This window comes from Lissotriton vulgaris, chromosome 1_1, assembly GCF_964263255.1.
Source record: "Lissotriton vulgaris chromosome 1_1, aLisVul1.2, whole genome shotgun sequence".
NCBI lineage: Eukaryota > Metazoa > Chordata > Amphibia > Caudata > Salamandridae > Lissotriton > Lissotriton vulgaris.
In genome coordinates, this window is record NC_141685.1 from 1,114,449,684 (window position 1) to 1,114,470,297 (window position 20,614).

A 20,614-nucleotide genomic window follows, 5' to 3' on the forward strand; every position below is an offset into this window, starting at 1 on the left:
TGTTCAACTTATATATGACCCCCTTGATTGAGCTGATTTCGTCCTTTAACATCTGTACCATATCATACGCTGACGACACTCAGCTCATTCTCGTTCTAGTTAGGGAAAATGGAAAGGCAGAGGAAAATCTAAAACACTGCCTTACCGCAACCTTCATTTGGATGCGTGAGAACCATCTAAAATGTAACACCGGGAAGACCGAAATTATACCTTTCGGCCCCCAAAACCCCTTTTCCCCTAGCCTATGGTGGCCATCGGATGCGGAATCCCCTCCGGATACCATCGCCACGGCCCGAAACCTAGGGATTAGGTTTGATAGTGCCCTATCCTTTAAACAGCAGGCTGGGGCAGTGGCAGGGTCTTGCTTTAACATCATCAGAGGACTCAGAAAGTTTTTTGATTTCCTTCCTCTGACAGCCAGGAAGACGGTGACAGTAGCACTCGTAACTTCTCGCTTGGACTACTGCAACAGCTTATATGCAGGACTCAATCGCTCTGTCCTGCATAAGTTGCAGATGGTCCAAAATGCTGCTGCCCGCCTGGTGTTAAAATGGCCGAGGAGGTCATCTGCCTCAGCTGCTCTCAAGGCCCTACACTGGCTACCCATTCACAAGCGCATACTGTTCAAGATCTTGGTGATTACCTTCAGAGCATTCCACCAGAAAGGACCCAAATACTTTCTCCCCTGGTTCAAACGGTATGTACCAACACGCTCCCTCAGATCAGCAAGCCTGAATCTGTTACGGATTCCCAAATTCAGACTCTCAACAAGAGGTGGAAAATCCCTTGCAACACTGGGCGCAAAGGCCTGGAATAAACTCCCACCAAATCTGCGCATGATCTCTGCTGAGAATAATTTCCGTAAGGCTCTGAAAACCTGGATTTTCAACCTGTCAAACACGGTCTGTATGACTCTGGTTTAGACACAGTTGTGTTTCAGTATAGAAGAGAAAGATGTGCGAATTTGACTGTTGCCGGCCTCCCACCTTAGGCTACGGGCTAAAAGCGCCAAGATGCTCCTTGGAGTGACAGCCGCGCTATATAAGTGCATACTTACATTACAAACCAAGGGCTACAATCAATTTGATAAGTATATTTGACCAGGTACTTCCAATATGAGATGCCTTATAGAAGCCACTGTGAAACATTACGCACAAAGACCGTCTTCTGCTCCTGACACATGCGCTGAAAACAAGACGCTTTTATAACCTGGGACCTTGGCAGAGGTAATCTTTCAAACAGGGCCCGCCTTCGGACACGTAAGCACTACCTGGATGCATCAGCAGGCCTCTGTTCAAAAGAGTCATCTGATGGGGACTTACCTTTTAAGACCTTGTCCTTGCCTAATGAGCTTGTATTCATACAGAGTGCATGTATGATGGAGACTTGCACTTCGGAGTCAGGCTTACCTCGGGAGATGTGTAGTAGATAGAGGCTTGAAACTGTGCATGTCTGAGAGATACTTTGTGCAGCATGTTTAAGGATACATGGTGCCCATGTCAAAAGGTTTTGCTCTGATATGGAACTCAGACTCATAACGATAGCAAGATATAGCGTTTATAATGAGATACACCGACTATGAGAATGTTTTGCATTTAATTGTACCGCAATCAGAGGAATGGCTGAATAATATGTAAAAGGCAATAAAGTTTGTTTTAAAAAAAAACGTTTTGCTCTGAGCAGAACCTTTAGCAGACACCAGTTTACTGTCAGCAATGTCCTTCTTTAGTACATGGACTAGTGTGAATCGAGCACTGAAGCCAGCACAAGTCACAAACCACACAGCAGTTGCAACATGAAGAAACAATGTTCAGTTCTTGCTGCATGGTACAAATATGTGCTGCAGTTCCTTGGCCATACTTCTTTTACACCTATGTACCGCTCCTTTCCCTGCTCCTTTCCCCACACACAGAAGCTGCCCCTCTCCCGGTCATCACCCCAGAGAATTCTGCTCTCTACACTTCCTTCCCAAAGTCATACTCTTCTTGCTGGTGACACCCCCAGAGTTCATCTCGTCTCCTTACTCTTAATACCCAAATCTGCTCCTCTCTACGCTGCCAATCCCGGATGTTTTTCACCCCAGCATAACTCCAACCAGACTGCTTCCTAACACTCGAACCCGTGCCCAGTCTCCTCCTGCCACTGTCAGCAAATTTCGACTCTTTCCTTTCACTGTCACCCAAGCCCTGCAGTTCTCTCTTTCTGAGTAATCCAATCTACGAGATTTCCTGTTAAAATAATCTACTCCTTGCAGCTTCCTCTCACTGTTTAACCAATTCCTATGTTTCCTGTAACTGTAACTCAGTTCCTATTGTTTCCTGCCACTGAAATTCAATGTGTGTTGCTTTCTGTCATTGTGATCCAAATTAAGAGGTTTCCTGTTGAAATAACCTAATCCATGCAGTTTCTGGTCACTGGAATCCAACTGCTGCTCTTTCCTGTCTGTGTAATCTTCTTTCTTCTGACATCGTAAACCGTTCTTCCACAGTTTCTATCACTGTAACCCTATCCCTGTGGTTTTCCTGTTACTGTTATATAGTTCCAAGTCTTTCATGTTGCTGTAGCCTAAGTCTAGCCGCTTTCAAGGGCAGTTTCCTTTCACTGAGATCCAATCTCAACTGAAAGAAGGATTAAGAAGGCCACATATTCATCCTTACCAGATACAGTCACCACGATGTACTGCTGGGGCACCGGGGAAGGAGTCTGTGGCCCAGACTGGGGCTGTGGGGACTGGATCTCGGACACAAACTGTTTCTGTGCCTGTATAGTCTGCAGCTCTGCGACATACTGCTGCTGTGGCTGTTGTGGCACCTGTGAAGCTGCTTGCGGCTGCTGTGCTGCTTGTAGTTCTGTCACATAGGCTGGGGTTGCCATGCCAACAGAAGGAACAAGGTGACATATGCGGTTTTAAACTTCCTGCCAAAAGAGAGAGGAAAAAAAAGAGATTACATTTTTGTCAGGGGCGCCATATTCAATGTAATACACATTTAGGGTCTGTCCTGAGAGCTGTACGTTTCACAGACATCACGAGCAGTTCACTACGAAAGTATCAAGCAGCTGGACCGGAAATCAGCAAACTGCAAGCACTGAATGTAGCTTTACTTACAGACTCAAGAGGACAGTAAACCAAACAGTCAGGGAACGGATGACTTTAGAGGTCGTTTAGCACAGCACAAATTGCACACATCAGAGACCAGTGCTGTACGCAGGCACTAAAGAACTGGCGTTGTATGCAAGTGTATTTAGTTACTTAAAATAAATAATATTTCAACTGGAAGCTCTTAACAAAAGTTAAATGATGGTACACAGAACTGTGGGAGGGAAGAGGTTAAGATAAAGTTGTGTATGGATAAAATGTGCGACTATATAGAGAGAGTACTTAAATGATGAGCGCGGCTGGGTTAAATTCTGCGCACAACCGTAAAGCAGGTCAAACTTCCTAAATTCCTCTGAATGCTTCCCAGGATAAGGAAGAAACGGCCACCCCACGTTTCAAAGAATTCTGTGGACTAACAAGATCCAAAATTATAACTAACAGTCTTTATTCCGAGCAGAAACAATAATGTCCAAGAGTTTGTAAGCGTATAGTTGTTAAAAACCTTCTTCTTTAATTCCAAGTATTCATTTCGTTTTTCATGAAAATCACAACCAGTAGTACATCGTTACAGTTTAGTTGGTACGATGGTTGATACAATCACAGCCAGATGATAGACGTAGCCAACACATGTTTCGTCATTGGGTCATCACCCACCGACTTCCTCAGGGCTACAACAACAACAAAAATGTACCCCGTAACTATTGTATTGTATTGTAATTGCATTTATATAGCGCTTACTACCCCTGACGAGGCGTCAAATCGCTTTTTCGGCGAGTAGCAAGCTACTCCGGGATCCATAGAGGATTAGTGTTGGATTAGTGTAGTGAAACATGCAAGTACATTTTAAGTGGTGGATAGGTTAGTCAGTTATTTGGTTTTGGAATGATAGCAGAAGGATAGAGGAGGACAAAGGTTTGTATTTATATAGCGCTTGTTGATGCATGTTATTCAGGAAGCCTATAAAGGTTTAGTGGTGAATTAATATGGTGAAATATGAAATAATTTCAGTGGTGGATATTAATCAGTTACATGGAGTGAGAAGGATAGCAGAGGGATAAAAGGGGAAGAAAGATATGCATTCATATAGCACTTGTTACCCCTGATGGGTGTTGAAGCGCTTTACTGGCGAGTAGCACGCCACTCATACGCCCGCCCATAAAGGATTAGTGTTGAAAATTAGTATAGTATAAATATGAAGTAATTTGAGTAGTGGCTATGTTATTCAGTTATTTGGGTAGTATACTAGAATAGTTGAATATGGAATTTGAGAAGTGAACATGTTAGTCTGTTAATTTTGATTGAAAAGGATAGTGGCGGGATAAAAGAGTGAAGGATTTTTTTTTTTAGGTCTTAGCAGTAGGAGGAGGTTTTTGGATGAGTAACAAGCATTTGCAATGCAATAGGTCTCGCATTAGGAAAGTTTGAGCTATTGGCATTGTAAATGTCAAATTTTGCATTTATGTGTTGGTTTTGAAAATAGATACATTAATAGCATTGCCATTTACAATGCCAACAGCTTAAACTTTCCCAAATGTGACATCTATTGCATTTGTAATGCAATGTGTTGAAAGTGAGTGAGTGTGTTTTTTTGTGTTTTGTTATGCTATGCTATGCTATGTTTTGTTGTGTTTTGCTATGCTATGCTATGTTTTGTTATTCTATGTTTAGTTTTGTCATGCTATGTTTTGTTGTGTTTTGTTATGCTATGCTATGTATTGTTATGCTATGTTTTGTTATGCTGTGCTTTGTTATGCTATGCTGTTTTGTTTTGCTATGCTATGTTATGCTGTTTCGTTGTATTTTGTTGTGCTATGCTATGTTTTGTTGTGTTATGCTATGCTTTGCTTTATTTTGTTATGCTATGCTATGTTTTGTCATACTATGCTATGCTTTGTTATGCTATGCTATGTTTTGTTATGCTATGATATGTTTAATGTTATGCTACATTTTGTTTTGTGATGCTGTGCTTTCCTATGCTATGTTTTGTTAGGCTATGTTTTGTTGTGTTTTGTTATGCTATGCTATCTTTTGTTGTTATGCTATGCTTTGCCTTATTTTGTTATGCTGTGTTGTGTTATGCTATGTTTTGTTATGATATGCCATGCTATGCTTTGTTATGCTATGCTATGTTTTGTTATGCTATGCTTTGTTTTGCTATGTTATGCTATGGTATGTTTTGTTGTGTTGTGTTTTGTTATGCTATGCTATGTTTTGTTGTGTTTTGCTATGCTATGCTGTTATATTATGCTATGATTAGTTTTGTCATGCTATGTTTTGTTGTGTTTTGTTATGCTATGCTATGTATTGTAATGGTATGTTTTGTTTTGTTATGCTATGTTTTTCTATGCTGTTTCGTTGTGTTTTGTTATGCTATGTTTTGTTATGCTATGCTATGTTTTGCTATGCTATGCTATGTTTTGTTGTGTTTTGTTATGCTATCTTTTGTTGTTATGCTATGCTTTGCCTTATTTTGTTATGCTAGATTTTGTTATGCTATGCTATGTTTTGTTATGTTATGCTATGTTTTGTTATGCTATGCTATGTTTTGTTATGCTATGATATGTTGTATGTTATGCTATGTTTTGTTTTGTGATGCTGTGCTTTGCGATGCTTTGTTATGCTATGTTTTGTTGTGTTTTGTTATGCTATGCTATCTTATTTTGTGTTTTGTTATGATATGCCATGCTTTGTTTTGTTATGCTAGGTTTTGTTTTGTTATGCTATGTGTTGTTGTGTTTTGTTATGATATGCCATGCTATGCTTTGTTTTGTTATGGTATGCTATGTTTTGTTATGCTATGCTTTGATTTGCTATGTTATGCTATGGTATGTTTTGTTATGTTATGCTACGCTCTGTTTTGTTGCGATATGCTATGCTTTGTTATGCTATGTTTTGTTATGATAAGCCATGCTGTGCTTTGTTGTGTTATGCTATGTTTTCTTTTGTTATACTATGTTTTATTGTGTTTTGTTATGCCATGCTATGTTTTGTTATGCTATGCTTTGTTTTGCTATGCTATGCTTTGTTTTGCTAGGCTATGTTATGCTATTCTATGTTGTGTTGTGTTGTGTTTTTTATGCTACGTTCTGTTTTGTTGTGTTTTGCTATGCTATGCTTTGTTATTCTATGCTATATGTTTTATTATGCTATGTTTTGTTGTGTTTTGTTAAACTATGCTTTGTTATGCCAGGTTTTGTCTTGTTATGCTATGTTATGCTAAGCTTTGTTTTGTTATGCTATGCTTTGTTTTGATATGGTATGCTATGTTTTGTTATGTTGTGCTATGTTTTGTTATGCTGTGCTATGTTTTGTTATGCTATGCTTTGTTTTGCTATACTATGTTATGCTATGCTATGTTTTGTTGTGTTTTGTTATGCTATGCAATGCTGTGTTTTGTTGCGATATGCTATGCTTTGCTATTCTATGCTATGTTTTGTTGTGCTTTGTTAAGCTATGCTCTGTTATGCTAGGTTTTGTTTTATTATGTTATGTTATGCTATGTTTTGTTGTGTTTTGTTATGCTATGCTTTGTTTTGCTATGCTATGTTATGCTATGCTATGTTTTGTTGTGCTATGTTTTGTTGTGTTTTGTTATGCTATGTTTTATTGTGTTTTGTTATGCTATGCTAGGTTTTGTTATGCTATGCTTGGTTTTGCTATGCTATGCTTTATTTTGCTAGGCTATGTTATGCTATGCTATGTTTTGTTGTGCTAGTTATGTTGTGTTTTTATGCTATGTTCTGTTTTGTTGTGTTTTGCTATGCTTTGTTATTCTAGGCTATGTTTTGTTATGCTATGTTTTGTTGTGTTTTGTTAATCTATGCTTTGTCATTCTAGGTTTTGTTTTGTTTTGCTATGTTGTGTGATGCTATCCTATGTTATGCTATGTTTTGTTGTGGTTTGTTATGCTATGTTTTGTAGTGTTTTGTTATGCTATACTATGTTTTGTTACGCTATGCTATGTTTTGTTTTGCTATGCTATGTTTTGTTTTGCTATGCTATGTTTTGCTATCCTGGTGAGTGGTTGTGTGTGTGTGTGGTTGTGAGTGTGGGGTTGTGTGTGTGGGGTTGTGTGTGTGTGTGTGTGTGTGTGTGGGGTTGTGTGTGTGTGGGGGGGCTGTGTGTGTGTGGTTGTGTGTGCGGGTGTGGGGTTGTGTGTGTGGTTGTGTGTGTGTGGGGTTGTGTGTGTTTGGGGGGTTGTGTGTGTGGGGGGGTTGTGTGTGTGGGGGGGTTGTGTGTGGGTTTTTTGTGTGTGTGTGGTTGTGTGTTTGTGTGTGGGGGTTGTGTGTGTGTGTGAAGAGTGTGGGGGTTGTGTGTGTGGGTTTTTTCTTCTTTTTTTACTTCTTTTTAGATTTTATCTTTTTATCTTAAAATTCCTCATATACCAAAGATGGGCATTCTAGGCAGGGAATCCCCCCTCTCTCCTATGTTTAAGATGTTCCACCTTCGATGCCCAGCCCTAAGGAGAGAGAGAGAAAGGGGAAACCCCTCTAGCTTATACTGTTTGCTTTATCCACTCCAATCCTCTTTAACTGGGATGCCCTTTATTGGATTGGAGAAATAGACCCAACAGTACCCAGGTGAAATCATTGGAATATTCTCATCTGTTCCGCCATGCCACAAGGGCTGCCCAGATCTTATCATAGCTAGTGCTATCGCAGGCCATATCCAATTGGCTGATATAGATGACATATTTTAGGCAGTCTGTAAAAATTGGGGGATTACGTCCTTCCAGGATCTACATATTTCCCGTCTTGCTAAGATCATCACATAAAAAATAAATTTAGCTGCCATGTCATTCAGATGGTATTCTGCGGCCAGCCCAAACAGAATTGTCCTCGGGGTAACCACAATTCGTATTCCCAGTGCCTCGACCAAGAACTCTTCTATTTTAGACCAGTAGTCTATAAGCATTGGGCATTCTGCAAACATATAAAGATCATCAGCGGCAGGAAATTTGCATCTTGGGCAACCATATTCTAGGCTCGTGATTTTGACTAGTTTTTTTGGTGATATGTATACTCAGTACAGATTGAAAAGGTGATTCCTTTTGAGGGGGGGGGGCGGACTTAACCACAGAGTTTAACATCACAAAGCAGTCTGCCCACAGGTCTTTCAGGTTATCATGATCTAAGCCCGCAGCACCACACCACAACCTTTGAATTTCTAACTTTGTCACTCCCTCTGCCTCCAACATAGCCCAATACCAATAAGATAACTCTTTCTTCCATCCCCCCCTTTCTATTTCCTAGATTGAACTTTGGATTGGAAGTATTGAAATCCCATGGTATAGTGGACCACCAGGCTGAAAGCTGATAATATTTAAATCTAGTGAGTGTTCCCCCTGTTAATCTAGAGAGGGATTTCCAATCCATAAACTGTAAGTTGTTTTGTAGATCCCGCCAATACATTATACCTGCTAATCTGAGGGGACGTGATAAATGATCTTTAAGGCACTCGGGTGTTCCCGGAGAATCCCATATCGGAGCCTACGGCGCATAGTAAGGAATTCCCAGCTTTCTTCTAAGGAATATCCAGTTTTTCAGAGCCGTACCCAAGATCTTTAATCTCACTTTCTTGAAGAACCTAGGGTCGCCAAACTTAAATAAAAAGTATTCATGCCCCTGCGGTATGCCATGCAATAATGCCTGAAACAGTCGACCTAAAGATGATGTGTCAGCCCTATCTGCCAATATTCTAAAGTTTTTACAAAGAAAGGAATGGCAATAGATAAGTATATCAGGCAAAGCTAAGCCTCCTGATTTGAATTTTCTTCTCCTCTTTTTCCAGGAGATTTTTGCTGACTTCGAGTTCCAGATGAAGGAACCAATTTTCCCCTGTATTTTCGCTATGTCTTTCGGACTAAACATTAGAGGAATAGAGTTGAACAAAAAGGTGATTTTAGGCAAGATGACCATCTTAATTAAATTTATTTACTCTCCCAAAGATATTCAACTGGAGACCTGACCAACGTTGTAAAAGGCCACATATCTCCTTATAGACTTTATCTAGGTTTATTTTAGATAACTCTGTGATGTCTTGGGCCAGATAAATTCCGAGATATCTCATGCGTGATTTTACCTCCGGAAGCACCGCTTCCTGATTCCACTGCATGATCTCAGTCTTTTCTTTATTTATTTATTTTATAGCCTGAACTAGCCCCAAAAGCTTCTGCCTGGTCAAAAAGTCGGGGGATTGCCTCTTCTTGGTTAGAAGTAAACATTAAAAGATCATCTGCATATAAAGCAAATTTTAAAGACAATTCTGCAATGTTAAAGGGTTTAATCAAACGGTCTGATCTTAGCTGAATAACAAAGGGTTCAATGTACAAACTAAACAATAACGGAGAGAGGGGACACCTCTGCCTGGTACCACGTGATATTCTCACCTAATCTGTGAGAAGACCATTAACAAGAATGTTTGCCTTGGGATTAGAGTAGAGTGCTCTAATTGATGTTATAAAATTTATCGGGATACCAAATCCGGATAGTGCCTCCCATAGATAAGACCAATTAACTTGGTCAAATGCCTTAGCGACATCAGTGGCTACAATAGTCAAGAGGAGTTTCTTGTCAGTGGCAACATCTATAGCAGCAATAGCCTGGAAAGTCAGTTCATTCAATTGCCTACCCGGCATAAAGCCCCTTTGATCCTCGTGCACCACAGTTTTAATAACTCTGGCCAATCTCGCTGCCAAAACTCCCGCAAAGATTTTATAGTCTGTATTTAGCAGCGAAATCAGCCTATAAGATTCGATGGCCAGAGGGTCTTTATTAGGCTTCAAAATCAGGGTGACTGTAGCTTCTGACCAAGTATGTGGAGTAATCTCTCCTTTCAGGTGTACCTTATTGAATAGAGTCGTAAGAATAGGAACGACTATGTCGGCACCTAGTTGATATATTTCGACGGGGAGCCCATCAGGGCCGGCTGCCTTTCTCTTGGCCATGTGTGTGTGTGTGGGGTTGTGGTTGTGTGTGGAGTTGTGGTTGTGTGTGTTTTATGTCCCCCCTCCCGAATGAACAATGTCAGTTTCTAGCAGCGTTCCCTGTCAGGACATAATTCTGACAAAAGTATCTCCCCACATGCTTCTGCTGTGCTCAGCATATGTTAATGTACTCCAGTGTTACTGCATGTGTCCGAAGACTGTTTTTTTAGATGAGTATCAGGGGCTGGAACATATCCGTTGTTCTGGCATGAGAATACCCACTGGAATTGAAAAACAGATTTTCCCCACCCTATTTCAGAAGTGCCTTTGGTTCCTCCTGCCAATTTTTGTTTGGCCTGTGTTTTGCTCTCAGAATTTGAATTGTGAGGACTCTCCCTGCACAAGGCGTAACTTTGCACTGGAGGGAATCAACGTCATTACTTTATTGTTGTCTTTGATTATTATAATTGAAATGTTTTGTACAATGAAGTATTTTTTATAATGGATGCAGTGGGATTCACTAGGAATGTGAATCTTTAAGTCTTGTTAATCAATTTCAGCTGCACATGCCCCTTTAAGAAATGTTTTTTAAAATGGTGACCGCTCTTTGTTGTGAGAAAGGGAGCATGGGCAGCCAAAACCCATTACTTGAACATGCCACAATAAAATACGTCTTGTGAACGCGAGTGTGCTGGAGCCTATTTCAGATGAATGGGACAGGCATTGGAGTATAGTTGTTCAAATTGCTGGCACTTGAATCCGGCCCGCTCTCTCGATTAGGTGCACCACGGTCACTGGCATTTGAGAAGTGTACAGAGTCACACGTAGCCCCCCTAGCAAAAATCAGGAAGATCGGCTGAGATGCCATCATCTTGGTGTCGGAGAGCGCTCAGAATTACGGTAAGCCGTGCCGCATTAGTGGAGGCAGTGGGGAGAGAGGAGAGCAGAAATTTCCTGCAGATCGGGACACGCAGAACGCTTGAGGTGTTGTGGCAACAAAGATTCGATAGTCTACGAAGACAACCTTATAAAAAACAAGTCGTTCTCACGCAATTCTTTCTGTGCCAAGGAGCCTGCTCACAGTGCCTGGAAGGTGGCAGCACAGAACTTTAATGGTGAGGACTGAGGCACAGAGTTCCGCTGCGATCTTCAGCAGCAGTCAAAAACATGTTTTTGGGCCGTCTGTTGTGCCTCAACTGATGGATTGTCTCGGAAGGAACCCTGCCGACTTCCCAACAAATTGACAGTTCTGCTGCCTGGAGAAAACAAGCTATCGGTATTGCGTGGTGGGGGCAGGGGAGCCGCAATGCGTGGTGGGGGCGGGGAGCGGCTTCCTTTGAAGCTCTCAGCATTGCGTGGCGGGTGGCAGGGGAGCGGACTCCTTTGCTTTGAAGTCTGATGCCGAGGCTCTGTGCTATGTGCACGCGCCCGGGTCACATGAACTGTACCTGATCCCCAGTTTGGGTAGACTTTTGAAAGCCTTACTATAATCTCGACAAAGAATCATTGCTAAAGCAGTGCTGTAGTCGAGACCTAAAAAGCTCTAGCTGCTAAGCGCTCATTGCCCTGTGTTCCCTTCATCCAGTACGAGTACTTTAGGCAATGGGACTTTTCATCACAGGACTTGTAGTTTCATCTTTTCAGGCAGTTATCTACACCCTCCATGTTGCACACCCTTCCCCGGCCTGCAATACAAATTAAAAATGCTTTGACATGGTCAGTGCTTTTCAAAAAGCTTTCAGCCGTGCTGCTTTGTAACATGGCTAAAAACATTGACAAAGCCAATAGTTCCCGTAGGTGAAACTTATTGGCTTTGCCATTGCTTGTTTAGGACTTATACCCAAGTAGAGCAACAGAGTTAGAGGTAGATGTAGGCAGACAGTTTCAGATCCAGAAAAAGACAGAAGTGTAATAGAAAGTGCCCTTTCCTAAGGGAACCATTACACCCTGTGCCCATGACTTAAAATGTCTTCGAGCAGTTGTGCAGCAGCTACACACCCGCTACGATTGTTTCACTGTGCATAAGCGAACGCGACATTGCACACAAACTAAACCAACAAGGAAGAAGTGCTTCAACGCTTCCCCCAGTCATTAACGCCATACAAACACTATTTACAATTGCACTGCAACCTAATTTATTATTGCGATTTGGTATGTAAGAATATGGTCAGCATTTTTTCTAAAAAAGGCGGTAATACTATCCATGGGGAATGAGTCGAAACTAAACGTGCTACAATACCACACTTCATGTTTTCAGACAATAGATCAGGCCTTTGAAAACGGGCTCTCTTGATCCAAAAGAGACATCTCTACTAAGACCATCCCGAACACGACTTAGTCGTGTGTATCAACAAAAAGCTAATTTTTTCATGGTTATTATCAGCTGCATAGCCGATTTACCTTCGAATCGTGTATCGATTTCGTATCTTATATGTACCTGGAGACAGTCCTCATGTAATGTAACTGGTTCTATTGTAAAGCGCTCCCTCTGACACCTTCGGGTAAGGTACGCGCTATACAAAAACGCATAAATAAATGCTGAAATTCACTTTTAAAGGAAGAAGTCTCCTGTGTTTAACAGGGCTCTTAAAAGCTAATAAAAGAGAGCCGCAGAACTGTCAGGCTGCAGCAAACAAACGGCGTCAGAGCAGTCTGCGTGTCAGTCACGCGACCAACATAGGAGCCGCAGCACGCGAAAGAAGACAAGCTGTCTCAGAATCTCAGCCACCCGCGAAGAGCTGAGCACTGCACGCGTGCTCCCTCACGTGACCAGCACGGGCCTGCCCTGTTGGCCTGCGGCCTCTGCTCAAGGGAAGCTACTGAAAGACAGGACTACTTTTTCAGGCAGGAGAGCCGCGTGTTGTCCACTCGTTTGTGAGACAAGTTAAGGGGACGGAAGCTTCTTAAAGAACCAAACGTTAGTTTTTGGCGCCTTGCACGTGTCCATGAAGTTAATGACCAGGTGGAATTTCCATTAGTCATGGTTTCTGAAGGTTCTTGACACGCACGTCTCGGGTCGGAAATTAAAATCTTGTTAAGAATGGGTTAAAGAGTGAGTATAAACGCAGTAGCCGGCTGATAAGGAAAACGCTAGTATCTGAAGGCGATCATAGTAGTGGTATGGGGTTTGGGATAAATGAGAGAGTGGATGTAGAGGATGTATTGATAAATGTATAGGGTGAGAGATAGGGTAGTGCATTGGAAGGAGCAGTAGAAAGAAGTTTGAGATGAGTCAGAAGGTTGGGCTAGAAGATATTTTGAGCTAAGTATAGGCTGAGAAATAGGGTAGTGCATTGGAAGTGCTAAATTAGAAGATAGTGATAAATATATAGATACATAAGTATATTGAAAGTATATAGATACATAAAGGAGGTTAGTATATGTAGATTAAAGATATTGAGAGAGGCACAGGATGAGAAATAGGGTAGTGCATTGGATGTGCTTTTTCAGGAGAAAAGTAACAGACACACAGATCCAAGTACATGGAAGGTACATAGATACACAATGGAAGTATTTACATGTAGACCAAAGATGATTTTTATTTATTTATTATTAATATCTGTCCTCTTAACATACAATTATTTTACATGTTTATACAAAGTAATACACAAAGATATGTACATATCTATAGTGAGTTCCATAGTTTGGCTGCTTGAACAGAGAAGGATGTGCCACCCACTGTTTTTTTCTTGTATGGTGGGAGATTGAGGCGAGATGCTCCTTTAGAGCGGAGGTTCCTCTGTTGAATGGGTTTGCTGATTTTATTCCTGATATAGAGTGGTCCTATTCCATGTATTGCTTTGTGGGTGAAACAAAGCAGCTTGAATGTGGATCTTCTGGCAACCGGTAACCAATCAGGGCTTTCAAGGCAGGGGAGATGTGGTCTCGCGGTTTGATATGCAAGAGTAGTCTGGCGGCCGAGTTCTGAATCCGTTGTAGTCTTTTTATGGTCGCTAAAGGTGATCCGTGGTAGAGGCTATTGGCGTAATCGAGTTTGGACAGTACAAGGGAGATGGTAGTTTGGACCTTGTGTGGAAATCCCAAATGAGGGAAAATTAGTTGCAGCGTTTTTATAGTAGCAAAGCTTGATCTTGCTAGTTTATCAACTTGGTCATTCCGAGGTTTCTTACTTCCTTCGATACTTTAGGCAGTGATCCCAGTTCATCAGGCCATGCAGCAAGCGGGTTGTAATGTTTCCAATCACCACACGCGAGTATTTCAGTTTTTGAAGCATTCACTTTGAGATGGCTCCAAGCCATCCACTGATCCACGGCTCTGAGACAGCTGAAAATTGGTGATTTTCCAATGTCTTTGGGGCATTCCAGTTGAAGGAGTATTTGTGTGTTATCTGCATAGTTATAGCACGTGAGGTGAAATTTATTGATCAGTACTGGTAACAACTTCATGTAGATGTTGAAAAGCATGGCCGCGATGATTGAACCTTGAGGGACCCCTGCTTTTGTGGAGTACGGTTTGGACGAGAAAGGAGGGGTATGAATGACATTAGTTCTGTTTTGAAGGTAGGACGCGATCCAGTCTAGAGCAGTTACCTCTATGCCGGCTTCATAAATTCTGTGTTTCAGAGTGTCATGGTCAACCGTGTCAAAGACAGCTGAGAGGTCCAAGAGAATTATATCTACGATATCATGATTTCCAAAGGTTAGTCTAGATAGGGTGTCAAAAGAATCCACGAGAAATGAGTGACTTGATTTCAGTTATTCTCAAAAACAAAAGTAAGAAAAAAGAAAAACGAAAAAAAGTGGGAGGGAGGGGCAGTGTAAGGGAAGAAACTGAGATTTTTTTCTAAGCCACAGAAAAATAAATGATAGTCTAAGCCCAACAAAGAGTAATCCCGACCATCTTAAAAAGATATTACATTTGTGGTGCGTCAATGGCAGTTTAGGAACAAGACCCACCACAATAATGGTGCCACTATATATAAAAAAGCTCACCAATGCAAAGTAGAAAAATATATTAGTTCGCAATTCCATATGCAAATTGTTCTGCATTTTATTCCTCCAGAACTGGGTCATTGATACACATCATGTATAATGACACAGTAATCAATAGTCCAAACGATCAGAAAAAAACAATCAATTTACTAAATCATACCTATACCCTCAGGATAAAGGCTGATTGTTATGTACAGAGAGAGTGATGGCAAAGACGTACACATCTTGGATCCCTAAATTTCTACAATAACTTAAGAATACATGCGAGCCACAAAAAATGATCTTTCAGTGCAATATTTATCTCATGTGCAGATCGGCTGCCTAACTTACAAGGCCCGGCAGTCCAAGTGCCCGGCCTTCTTGAAATCTCTCATCACCTCGCATTGTCCGGCCCGTAATCTCCGATCTGCCCATCTTCACCTCCTAACCACCCCGGTGGTTAAACTAAAGAAACTGGGTGGCCGCAGATTCAGCTATCTGGCACCCAAACTGTGGAACTCCTTCCCCCTACGAATCAATACCTCTGACACCCTGCTGAGCTTCAGGAAGAGCTTAAAAACCTGGCTCTTCTCGAATTCCCACTAGTCCTCTGCCATCACCTTCAATCCCAATCTCAGCGCCAGGAAACCTACGGTGTCAGTGCGCTCTACAAGTGTAGCTTAACATTAACATTAACAAGTGGAACAGCTTAAAAAACAGGGCTGGTGTTTGGCAGAGAGCCAGACAACCTGGTGACAATATAACCAGAGTAGGCCTAGAAAGATTGGACAGAGTTCTAGGGGCAGACTTTACAAGCTTGTCGAACCGTCAACAGAAGTACTGGGTTAGACCCATTAGTAAAATACTGTCAAAGCCAAGCTTGCTTAGTACTAGTTACACAAGTGATTTTGCAGAGTAAAAAGGTATAGGAGGGTAAATCTGGAACATGTTAAGTAGTTGGTGTCACTTCTTGGTTGCTGTGTTCGGGTATTAAGACAGGATGAAGAGAACCCCAAGGTAACAATGCAAAAAAGGCGAGTCTTAAGAATTATTACAGTATGAAAAAAAACATTTTTAGAGGCTTTTCTGGAATTCAGCAAGTTGCTGCTAATTTGCAACTAATCTAATTGATTCCAGAAACAACATCAAACCCACAGACATTAAGGGCCACATGTAGGTAATCTCTAGTTACCGATTCTTAAATACCGAATTTTACCGATTCGGTATTTAAGAATCGGTAAATAGTATGTAGGTAATAATTTGATGCATTTTACCGATTCGGTAATATTCGGTATTACCGAATCGGTATTTACCGATTCGGTAATTCCCATTCATTCCTATGGGCCTGGAGGCCCATAGCAATGAATGGGAAGCCAATCACTATTACCGATTCAGTAAATACCGAATCGGTAATAGGGGGAACATATTCAAGGGTGGCAGGGTGCCACATTGACACCCTGTTGCACCCCTGAATCGTGCATGTGTGCACATGTGGTGCACAAACATGCCCTAAGGGTATGCATGTCTGCCACATGGCACTGAGAAAAAAGCAATAAATTGCTTATTCAAAGGTATTCGGTATTTACCACCATCTTATAGTTGGTGATAAATAACGAATCCTTAAGGCTAAAATGAACTCACTTGAGTGCTACCTACATAGGCTTTAGTGAATCGGTAATTTACCGATTCCTTATTTTAAGGAATCTGTATTTTACTGATTCCCTAAAATAACGAATCGGTAAATTACTGATTCCTTATTTGCAGCCTCCTACATCTCAAATCCCTAAATACCGGTCGGTAACGGTGAAATTTACTGAATTTCACCGTTACCGACCGGTATTACCCCACCTACATATGGCCCTATGTTTCTTGAATGTAGCAATTTGTTAAGAGGCAATGATCAGCTGATGTCAAGGCTTGAACGGGCTGATACCAGCAAAAGCGGAAAGAGAGTGGGGGCTGGGGAGATATTTCCTCGCGTGGATGGAGTTTCAGTATATTGCCATTGATGCTGTCAACATCCCATGGCTGCCCCGTATGCCAAAACACACCCTCAGTATGTCAGTCCAGATTTTCTCTTGGGTGCCTCCCCACCTTCACATGACACTTTTGGTCTTCCTTAGTACAACGATTACATCTAATATGCCAGCATCAGTATTTTACCATTAGTCACCCTATTGTACAAGGATTACCCTTTAAATGCAAGGCCTAAATTTTGTCAGGTGTGCCCTTCCTTAAGCTACAATGTACCTCCAATAATGTACCTCCAAAAAGCCAGAGCCAGCGGTTTTCCCTTGGTACCGCCTTAAATTCAGAATTTAAAATATATAGTATGCCATGGCCAGGGGGAATGTGACTCAAAAGCACAATGCACTTCACTCACATTCATATTCACTCATACACACATAATCATACTGATACACTCACTCTTACTCACAAAGACACACACTTTCATTCGCACTTTCACAATCACTCATTATAATTCACTCCTTCTATCTCAGTAACTCCCTCTACCTCACTCAGTCCCTCTTTCTCACTTATGCTCACCTTCACTAGTTCTCAGACACACATACATTCACTCTCACTCACACACATAGCCAAAAACACACTAACTCACACTCTCAGGTACCCACTCGCTCACACACACAAAAACACTCTCAAACATACACTCACTCAGAAACACACTCACTCTCACACACCCAGAGAGCAACAACGTTGGATTTTTTTTACTCCCACTAATGCCTGTGCTGGTGATACTCCATTGAAGCAGCAAGATAGGAATCCGGCTCAGGACATGAGAACAAGCAAGGCATGAGTCTCAGGCTGGAAACTTGAAGCCGGGCAGCTGGTAAGGCAGTAATCTCAAACCTTGCAGAGGCTGGGAAAAGGCTCGGGATCCCGCTCCTGCGGCTCAGTGTGGATTCTCACTGGGTACAGAGATGCACTGATGAGCCCCATATTAGCAGTAATACTGTGCAGTCTGAGGTATGCACAGCGTGTCTACTTAATAAAACGGGCTATCATACCTGCCAACTTGAAGAACAAGCTCACCAAGTAAGGTATGTGCCCCCCACCCCCCTCTCGTACCGCCCCAAAAAGAGCTTGCTGAGACTGGTGTCGTTATCCCGGGGTAAACGAGCTGGAAAACCACTAGTTATAGTTGTTTTCAGCGTGTTTCCCCTGCCACCATGTCATGGCAGCCGACCTCGTGTGTCTGTGTGAGAGGATGTAGTTGAAGAGTGTCCTCACACATTTGCAATCCAGGCACCTTTTGCTGGATGTTATGCTATTTTAACAGTACTCTGCATACAGATCGTGGCCTATGTCCTTCCACCCCCTTCATTCTCCTATAGTTCATCGGGAGGCTGAAGGAGCTGGCATGCACACTTGCTGTGTTCATGAAAGCACAAACGTTGCGTTTTCATGAACACTCAAATGAAATAAAGAGCAGCAGAGGCCATGGGCATTATGGTGCGGTTCACAATTGACATTCCATACTGAGCAACTACCACTAAAGGCAACTGAGAAAGGGAAGGCACGAGGCAAATTATTTCAAAATTCCATCAAAATCGTGTTCCAATTTCCAAAACGCATTGTTAACGATTGCATACACTCTGTTTATTAGTCTTATACCACGTACATGTAAACTCAATGAGAAGAAAGGGCGTACCACATGTTTGAGACCAACTACCTGGGTATACGCCATTTGAACAGTGTGACAAGCAACATCAAAACAAGTGATTTTCAACCATTTCCACAGTTTACGGACTGACTGCCGACATCAGTGAACCCAACTATAGGCAATGCACATTAGTCTTGATGAAGTTCAAATATATGGAGCAAAATGCAGTGCCTGATTCATTTGTGTGTGATTTTTAACTGCTAAACTGTAATTGAAAAACAAATAAAATATCATCATACTATAAGTACCCCAATGTGTTATTTTGGAAATTTGAATGGCTGTGTTTTCGAACCTCAAACTGATGCAGTAAACCTGACGTTATTTTGAAAATTCGAGTTGATTTTTACACGTTGAGAAGGCCATAAAGCATTGCAAGAATAGTGTGCAATAATGCCACCCAATGTGCATTGTATCTATGAGTGGTTACAAACTTATATGAGCTATCATGTGATGATGAAACAAACATAATACTGCTTGTCAACACTGATTTACGTCACCTTCTTACTCTGGCCACAGTACGCCTCTCGCTTGGTGAATGTTGCCAGTTCAAAAACAACTTCTACACCCAGGCTCCGAGCATGAGTTGATGTGGTTCCTTCTACATCTGATGCTTTAGCACTGCTTGTCTCTACACAAGTGGCACAGCTGACCTAATGCTGCAGTGGAGATTTGAGGCTCTCAAATGCATTTTTTACCTACTTTTGACTCCTTGAGAAATCATAGTTATATTGAACAAACACCACCCTGGTGTTCACAGTACGTCTGCACAAAGTGGGGTGGGTAGAGTTCAATCTGTACACACATCTCTCGCAGGGTTCAAGCTAGGTGACAGAGCAATGCTATTGAACACTATATGCCAACAAGTTCTATGTGCAATACCACATAATATATCACTCGGTGCCTGGCACATTTCAGTCAAATACCAAATTATGGAATCAAAGCCTTTGACGACATTGCTGAGCTCATCTACCCTTCGACTAATGATTCAGAATTATTCCCTCATGTTGGTCCTTGCTTGAATGACTACTGAATATTGGTTGCGGTCATTGTCCAGACTACACAGATGATTCTCTGAGAGGGTTTAGCTGACAAATCTGTTGCAGTAGTCAAGGGTGTTGATGGTGTGGGTTTCTAGGAAAGACCTGTTTCTAGGAGTGGTGATCGTGATACAGCTGCAGGGGTTTCAGGATACCCTTGTGTCCCTCCTGTTGGGTTAACATTCTATCTCATTGGCATACTTCAGTGTCTCATGAACATAAGACTTGTAGGATCAAAGAGGAAGGAGATAGGGGGTGAAAAGCTGTTTCACTGGCTTGTGAACACAAAATGGAGGCTGGGGGTGCACTGTTTTAACATACAGGTCTTAGCGCAGAGCAGAGGATAAATTTGGAGGGAAAACCGAATTGTCAACAGGAATGACAGGGATAAACTACAGAGTTTGGACTGCAAATCCTACAATTCAACACGTTAAATGAAAGCAATCATGGGCAGGGAAAACCACAAGTTTAAAACACAAAACAGGTGATAAAATATGCAATCACAGGCAGGTTTAAACTACAATTTTAAACTGTAACAACCACAGCAAAGACAGTAATCACAGAAAGGGAAAATATTTTATTAACAACTTTTGTTTTGGGGAAGAGACAGCACTAGTCTGTCTCCTTACCACTTCCTTGACTCTGCTTACTGCAATCTGGGGCACAGGAAGGCTGCAACTCACACTAGGGCTAAGATTGGCTGTAAGGTCCTGGTCTCCTATTGGTTCTAGATTTTAGGGCTGGTGTTGTGATAGGATAGTGTTAGGGCTAGAGTTCCCATTGGCTGAAGGGGTCACCTGATTACTAGGGCTATAAAAGGCCAGGGGTAGGGGTATAAAGTCAGGTCTACAGATTTATGGTGTCTGGTGGAGAATCAATAGTTTGACTGAGATGAGAAGTGTTTGGATGTGGCGCTACCGGGAAGGAATCAATACTTTACCC

General features: G+C 41.8%; 1 protein-coding gene across 6 annotated transcripts in view; it reads right to left on the bottom strand.

The window, feature by feature from the left end:
• The window catches only part of RFX1 (regulatory factor X1), a 646,755-nt gene that overhangs the window by 565,692 nt on the left and 60,449 nt on the right, over window positions 1–20,614 (bottom strand). For all 6 annotated transcript variants that reach the window (XM_086963646.1, XM_086963649.1, XM_086963652.1 and 3 more), the window contains exon 2: window positions 2,658–2,916. In XM_086963646.1, the coding sequence (XP_086819772.1) occupies window positions 2,658–2,874 (217 nt within the window). In that variant the 5' untranslated portion in view covers window positions 2,875–2,916. The remainder of the gene's footprint in view (window positions 1–2,657; window positions 2,917–20,614) is intronic.